Here is an 8,238-nt window from a genome sequence, read left to right on the forward strand (position 1 = left end):
CCCGGGCCCCACAGGGGCCCCCATGAGAGTTTTTTGGGGCCCCTGGAGCGGGGTCCTTCACTCGCTCCAGGGGGCCCGGAAAACTCTTGCGGGGCCGGGCCCAGGAGCTTCTTCCGCTCCCGGTCTTCGCCAGCGGGGGTCCGGGGCGGAAGGACCCCCCACTGGTGAATTACCGCCGAAGCGGGACCCGCCGCCGAAGTTCAGCTCGGTCTTCGGTGGTAATTCGGCGGCGGGGGGCCCTTCCGTTCCGGGACCCGCCGCCGAAGTGCCCCGAAGACCCGCGGCGGGCACCACCGCCACCGAATTACCGCCGAAGACCGGGCTGCACTTCGGCGACGGGTCCCGCTTCAGCGGTAATTCAGCTGCGGGGGGGCACCCGCCGCGGGTCTTCGGGGCACTTCAGCAGCCGGTCCCGGAACGGAAGGGCCCCCCGCTGCCGAAGACCCCAGGCCCCCGGAATCCTCTGGGTGGCCCTGGGCACCTTAGAGACTAACAAATACTCCTGTTCTTTTTGCGGATACAGACTAACATGGCTGCTACTCTGAAACCTGTCACAAACTACTGTTAGCAAGGTCTCATTTTGACAACTCACGTGAGCAGGGTTTAGGACTTGTCTTCATAAATATTTAGTTCATGGCAAGCTGAGGTGTGAATCTACCCCAGAGGTGGGCCACATCTGGCCCATGGGACCCTCCTGCCCAGTCCCTGAGCTCCTGCCCCAGGAGGATAGCCCCCGGCCTCTCCCATGCGGTTCCCCCTCACCCACAGCCTCAGCTCGCTCCTCTGCCGGCGCAATGCTCTGGGTAGCAGGGCTGTGAGCTCCTATTTAATTTTACTCATGTGAGCAGTCCTATTGTTTTGATTGAGACTACTCACATTAGTGAAATTAATCATGTGCCTAAATGTTTATAGATTTGGGACCTAAATTACCAACTTTACAATTAAATCTGTGTAGGAATGGCAGACTCTTCTGCCTGTGCAGAGAAACCAAAGGGGTGCTGAATAGTTTTAAGGATCTGCCTGCACAGATCTGCTTACAAGGTCAGGACTGCAATTTTTCATATTCCAATAACTCAAAAACAGCTTAATTAATTTTGTACTAAATTCCTAAAATAATGATAAATCCAAGAGCTGAGAATCAAGCAGATGACAGTTCAGCCCAGAGAGACATTATAATTTGCAATGATTTAAGTGGAGCTTCTGGTTTATGAAGTTAGTTTTTTGGGCTTTGCTATTTAGTTTTAGATAAATTATATTACCTTTTTAAGGATTAAATGTGATTTTAAAATATTGTTTTTCTCAAACAGTACAAAAATGACCTCCTCTGAAACTCTTAATTCCTGGCAAGGAGTTCTCATTTAGCATGTGAGGACTGGACCTGGCACTGTTACAGCACCATAATTTTCTACATTGCAAGAAGAGTAAATATTGGGCACTTCCAGTTTACATTTTAGAGATTTACCATCGCTCACCATTTTATCTTGACTATTGCAATATTTAGTGTGTTTTTTAAGCCCTAGTACCTGGAATTCTGTGATTATATGAAGAATCACAGTTTTAATTTTTTAAAAAGTCTTCATGGTTGAAGAGAAAAATTTGAAAACAGGGCCCAAGTGTCCCCTAAAACTAAAGGCTCAAAACAGCGCTATTTGCTTTCTGGTTTTTGAGACTTTAGGGTGCACTGGGATCATATTTGCACGCTTTCCTATGCAATCAGGCAGGACAAAAACCTGCTTCCAAAACAGAAAAATTGTGGCTGTCAGTTAGTCACGTGACGTTACTGCCACCCGGAATTTGGAGGAAGGGATAAGAAACCAGACCAAATATCCTGAGACTCCGACACAGCCTGAGTACCGTGAGAACGCTGATTTCCACATGGCGGCCCATACCCCGGTTGGGGTGACGGGCATGAATGAATGAATGAATGATGAGGGAAACAGATTTACTGAGGCCCATCCTAGCCCTTCAGAGCCACAGCAGCCCAGACATACTGCTGAGCATGCGCAATGAGACTCCGACTAATTCTATTATTGGTGGGGGTGGTTTGGTGACGCCCTTATGTTTGTGACGTCACAGAGGCGTGTCACTATATAAGCTACGTCGGGGAGGGGGCGGGGGCGCTGAGGGGGAGGCAGGAGAAGGTTCTGGCAGTTGTTGGAGCGCTTAGGAGAAGTAGTCGCGGTTCAGGTTCGGTGCGTCGCGCCGGGGATATTGTCTCGCTATGGCCCGTGAGTATCAACCTGGGTGGCCCCGCCCTGTCGGGAACGTCTCCGCGCGTTCGCTGGCCGCTGTCGGGCCTAAGTGATGGAGCCGCGGCGGCTACGCGGGCCTCCGCGAAGGGCTGTGAGCGCGGCGCATGCCCCCTTCCCGCTGGCTCCGGGTCGGGCCCGGGTCGTGCGTGGGGGTGGCTGGTCCCGGTAACTGAGGCTCCGGGCGCCTCTTTTCCGCTCCGACCGCAGCACCCGGCCCGGCAGCGCCGCCTCCCGGCCGAGCTGTGCAGGCCCCGGGGCCCGTGAGCCCCGCAGGCTTCCTCAGAGCCGGCGCCATAGTGGCCCCACCCGGCGTCTGACTGCAGGAGCGGCCGGGCCCGCGGGGTAGAGGCCTCCAGGGTAACCAGAGATTGTGCGGGGCTCCCCCCAGGAAAGGGCCCGGCGGGGGATTAACGCGGCGGGCGGGACTCGGGTACCTGGCAGCCGTACTGCGACCTCGCTCCTTTTTCTCCCTGTAAAACTGGGTATTTCTGGAGCGAAACCTCGGTGGCTATAAACATGGAGCCTGTTCTGAGCCGGGTCCCCGAAGGGTGGCCCTAAAGCCAGCCTTAAAAACGTGGGCAACTCGGAACAAAGCAGAGTCTCCTGGGTAGGAACACTTCAACAAAAAAAATGTAGCTGTTTTCTGAGAGCAAGGTTAGGGAAAAATGTTAATTTCTTAGCTGTTAAATTTGGGAAGCTCTAGCACCTCCTTACTTTACACCAGAGTTGCTATTTTACCTTGCAGAATTTGTCTTTTGGATCCAAACTTTGAGAGGAAAACCTTCATGGGTAGTTTTAGTAATGCTTTTTACTGGTTTTGGTCTTAAGGTACTAAATTACTATCAGAATACAATCTTAGAGTGAAGGTAAGGAAGGGAAATTGCAGCACATATATAAACTTGAATATTATGTAGGTGGGAACCAGCGTGAACTTGCCCGCCAGAAAAACATGAAGAAAACCCAGGAGGTCCTCAAGGGGAAAAGGAAAGAGGATAGTTTGTCTGCTTCTCAGAGAAAACAAAGGTAAGTTCTAGTACGCAGGTGTCAGAGGAGGGTGAGTGGTATTCTGTAAGCTCTACTCATGAAATAAGCTGTACCTACTTGATACTAGTAGACTGATTATATTTTGAACATCTTTACATATTTTAGGTTACTCAGACTTGGCTTCCCCACGGTATTTCTTGAGCTTGAATCTGTTTTGAGAGGACCTCAAATGCCCTTCTGGGTTCTACTGTAATCCTTGGTTTTTCCTCCTTGTTAGAAGGGAAGTGGCAGTATCCCCCGAGCCATTCACTTAAGGTGCCAAAACAAAATGTTCAGATTGTGCAGTTCTTAATATTTTCCTGCCCTCTTACATGCTTTGAGACATTTTTTTAAAAATGTAGTTCACTGACAATAAATCAGCGTACCAGCTCAGTCCAAACCCCGGATACTTTTCTTAGCCAAACAAGGAATTAGCCATTTCAGTCTGAAAAGCAGCTTGACCTAGTAGACAGACAGGAAATATTTGTTCATTGATAACAGGGGTTGACAACCTTTCAGAAGTGGTGCTCAAAGTCTTCATTTATTCACTCTAATTTAAGGTTTCGCATGCCAGTAATACATTTTAACGTTTTTAGAAGGTCTCTTTCTATGTCATAATATATAACTAAACTATTGTTGTATGTAGTAAATAAGGTTTTTACAATGTTTAAGAAGCTTATTTAAAATTAAATTAAAATACAGAGCCCCCCCAGACTGGTGGCTGGGACCCGGGCAGCATGAGTGCCACTGAAAAGCAGCTCGTGTGCTGCTTTTGGCACGCATGCCATAAGTTGCCTACCCCTGATCTATAAATTGAGTATTACCTCATTCACAGTGGGTCCCCCAGCCATTCATCTGAACTGAATACAAATGAAGGATTGTAAAATGAAACAGGAAGAAAAACAGAGGGGGAAGAGAACCTTCTTGTGAGGTGCATATCAAAGGTTTGCTTGAGTATATTTGAGGAAATGAAAGGGATGCCCAGGTACCCTTCATTGAGGGAGTAAAAGGAGAGTGCTTTTGCTTCATGGAAAAAGGGGTCTCAGCCGGGTTTGGTTGAAAATACTGGACTACTTTGGGTGAGAGTCTTTAAAGAATAACTTAAATTTAGTTTTTAAAAGTGCATAATTTTTAGGGCTATCAAGCGATTAACAAAAATTGTGATTAATTGCACTCTAAAACAATAATAGAATACTATTTATATAAATATAAATATTTTTTGATATATTGATTTCAATTACAACATATAATACAAAGTGTCTTGTCTTAGCTGAACAAGAAGTAGGACTGAGTGGACATGTAGGCTCTAAAGTTCTACATTTTGTTTTTGAATGCAGTTATGTTTTGTACATCTACATTTGTAAGTTCAGCTTTAATGATAGAGATTGCACTACAGTACTTGTATGAGGTGAATTGAAAAATACTATCTTTTATTTTTACAATGCAAATATTTATAATAAAAATACAAAGTGAGCATTGTACACTTTGTATTTTGTTGTAATAGAAATCAATATATTCAAAATGTAGAAACATCCAAAAATTAATAAATTTCAGTTGGTATTCTATTTAACAGTGCAATTAATTGCAGTTAATTTTTTTAAATGCATGAGTTAACAGCAATTAATTGACAGCCCTAATTTTTTTGTTCTTTGTTTCCAATACTCTTACTGCGACTTTACTATAGTCTTTGAAAAACTTATTGTTTTCACTGTAGCTATATCTTAAGTGCTGTGGTGTTAAGCAAAGTGATAGTCCTCATTTGAATCTTAGAAGTTAGTGGGTACTGTTCCTTTGAGAATAGCAGTCCTGGTAATTCTGTAAGTGTTCAGTGGATCGGGGTTGGACACTACAGGGAACACGTCCAAGTATTCAGGGATTGGTGTGTGCCTCTACCTGAATGGAGAGCAAGGTCTGCAGAGGCCTGGAAGATGGTGCTTGTGCTGCTAGAGGCTGTTGTTTTCAGGGAGATGATCCACAACAGGCACAGACCAGACCATTTCAACTAGCAATAATCGCGCATCGGATTAACCTCATTAGCTACGATACTGCCACTCAATGGTGAGGTGCCTCCCAATCCTGGGAAAGCATCACACTAAACACAGTCTGTACTGAAAACTAAGATCCAGGCAACGAATTAAGTGTAAAATCTATTCACAACATGACTCAAGGCCACAACAGTGTTCTTGAATTATAAGACTTTAATAAACTACCTTGTACTATAGAACTAACTATCAAGTGTGCAATCAGCCTTGAATTGAATAGCAACTGCCTCAAAATACACTTTCAAATTTAAACTGATCCAGTAAATAGCTGGCTTCAGAGCCAGTCAAATTAGAGACGCATCCTCTTGACCTAAAGGTTACAGGTTGAAAGATGCTTTCCCTGTGTGTTACAACCAGGTAAAAAGCTATCAGACTCCTGACTTTACTGAGAACATATGACACAGGATTTATGATCTTTGTTGGGGCTTGCTCTATATATAATTTCATGTGACTGAGCATAATCTGTGAATTGGATTTTGGAATATCTATACCAAATAGCTTTGGTTTCCATTTTCTGCCAAGTATTGGCAAACTCAAAATTATCAGTACCTCAAGTAGGGTTTAAATATTGGAGCTTGGCTTCATCTATTGTATGCATCTTCTGCTGAAGAAGTATCAGACTAGAACTTCAGTGCTACCTTGGAAATATCTGTTCATCCGGGATGGAATGCTGACAGGTACATAAAATATCAATAGTTTTCACTGTAGTAAAATGCAGGCACGTAGACTTGTTATCTGGGCTGATCTTCTGCAGGGCTATCAACTGATTGTCCTGATAATTTTTAAGCTTAAATATTGATACTGTATGCTGTTGCATTTGGTTTTGTTCCATCAGTAGCTCAGTATTTTTCTAACTACATCTGTCTTTTTACAGAGACTCTGAAATCATGCAGCAAAAGCAGAAAGCAGCTAATGAGAAGAAGACTCTGCAGGCAGAAGCAAAATAAACTGTGTGGCTACATAAATGACCTAAAATGTTACAGTAAACCAAGTTATAGGGCCTAAAATATCAGACTTGTTTGTAAAAGTGGCCTACCATTAAATGGTAAATGTTTATCTTATACTTGCAGACTTATTCAATTTGCATTTATTTAGAAGTTTTGGTTAGTATAGGCTGAGTAAACCAAGACTTCATTAAGTTACCTGAAATACTTATTTCAAAAAAATTGCAAGCGCTCTTATAGGCATGCAAATAAGCATAGTTTAAGTAATGGTACCAATAGCTTAACTGCATCTTTCATTATTAACAATGTTGACTTCACTGAATGGCTTGTGTGACTAAACTATTAAAGCCACAGTTAGACCAGGTTGCCCTCTTTGTGACCCTTAAAGTATAACAATCATTCACAGTGGAACACTACTTTAAAAGCCCAATACCTTTGTACAATGCATTCAAACTTGTAAAGGCCTGAACTGTAAATCTCATTTTAAATTATTTTTACAATAAAATGTTGCATGAAGTATTGTTTAATCTGAAATGGGGTACAGTGGATAACCTTTTACTGGGCTTGAATTAAAAGCTATCTTACAGTGCAGATTTATTGAGAAAATGAACTTTTCAAAACTAACTTTCAGAAGACTAAAATCTGGCATGATTTGATTAATCTTATGCTGTAATCTTTTCCACAGTAGATCTGCTTGTAAACTTTTAGTTTAGCCTCACCTAGTTAAAACATTGTCTGGGTGGGGAGGGCAGCAACCTCATAACCACAGATGTATGGCCTAACTCCTTGAATGTTCTGAGCACCCTCAGCTGAAAGTCAAGGAGAACTATTGCTCAGAAAAATCTGAAAACTAGCCCTCTTTCATTAAAATGAGATTGTTAAATCTCATTTTTGAGATTTGTTCAGAAAAATCATGGGAGGGCAATTTTTTTAAACATGCATTTAACTGTCAATCCTCTATTTCTCCTCTGCATTTTGTATGTAGATATGTATAATGCAGTAAATTGGCTTAAACAGGGATTCCTTTCATAGGTAGGGCAGTCTGTTGGGGGGCAGTGAACTGATTTTAAGGTAAACTCTAACAGGGCAAACTAGCTTTTCTTGGGAGCAGGTAAGGTAGGTTTTAAGGAACTTAAAATAACTTTTACCCATATATACATGCAGTGGGGGAGGCAAAATTCTTCTTTGTCATGCAGCTTTCACTGCTCCTTTGGCCATTGATGATGCAAACTCTAATTTCCTTTTGATTCCTGTGTAGTACATTAATAAATGGAAAGTAGTCTGAACTATCAGTTAGGCAACTTCAGGTCTTGTTCTCTAGACAATCTTCTATTAAGGATAACTATCAATTCAGACAAGCTGGGGCTTGATTTAAAAGTGCTAGATCTGAATAAACTCCCTCTTCCCTGCATGAATATAAACAAATGGCATGAGGAAGGTGAAGGCAGGGCCGCCCAGAGGGGGGAGCAAAGGGGGCAATTTGCCCCGGGCTCTGCAGGGGCCCCCAAGAGAAGAGCGGAGGCTCCCGCCTCCGCCCCTCTCCTGGAGCCTCAGCGCATCAAGTGCCGAGTCTCCGGCCGAGCCCCTGAGCCCCGCCCCGCTCCGAGCTGTGTGGTGATGGGGCAGGGCTGGGAGCTCCAATGGGGCCTGAGCCCCGCCCCACTCAGAGCTGTGTGGGGAGGGGGCGGGGCAGCTGCCTCGGCTTGGTGTGGAGCTCACAGCCCCGCCCCCTCACCACGCGGCTCTGAGCGGGACGGAGCTCAGGCCCTGCCGGAGACGCGTTCGGGTAAGAGGCAGAGGCCGGGGCGGGACCCACCACCGAAGCGCAGCCTGGTCTTCGGCGGCGGGGGGCCCCTTCTGTTCCGGGACCCGCCGCCGAAGTGCCCCGAAGGCCCGCGGCGGGGACCCCCCCCCACCGAATTACCGCCGAAGACCGGGCTGCGCTTCGGCGGTGGCTCCCGCTTCGGCGGTAATTTG

At 45.2% G+C, this 8,238-nt stretch overlaps 1 protein-coding gene across 1 annotated transcript; it reads left to right on the forward strand.

Moving 5' to 3' along the window:
- Positions 1–2,075: 2,075 nt before the first annotated feature.
- Positions 2,076–6,777, forward strand: LOC123373355 (small EDRK-rich factor 1). Its single transcript, XM_045022351.1, has 3 exons — positions 2,076–2,228; positions 3,167–3,275; positions 6,192–6,777. The coding sequence occupies exons 1-3, from the start codon at positions 2,222–2,224 to the stop codon at positions 6,262–6,264; spliced, it is 189 nt and encodes a 62-aa protein (XP_044878286.1). The 5' UTR covers positions 2,076–2,221; the 3' UTR covers positions 6,265–6,777.
- The last annotated feature ends 1,461 nt before the right edge of the window (positions 6,778–8,238 follow it).

Source organism: Mauremys mutica, chromosome 6, assembly GCF_020497125.1.
Source record: "Mauremys mutica isolate MM-2020 ecotype Southern chromosome 6, ASM2049712v1, whole genome shotgun sequence".
Lineage (NCBI taxonomy): Eukaryota > Metazoa > Chordata > Testudines > Geoemydidae > Mauremys > Mauremys mutica.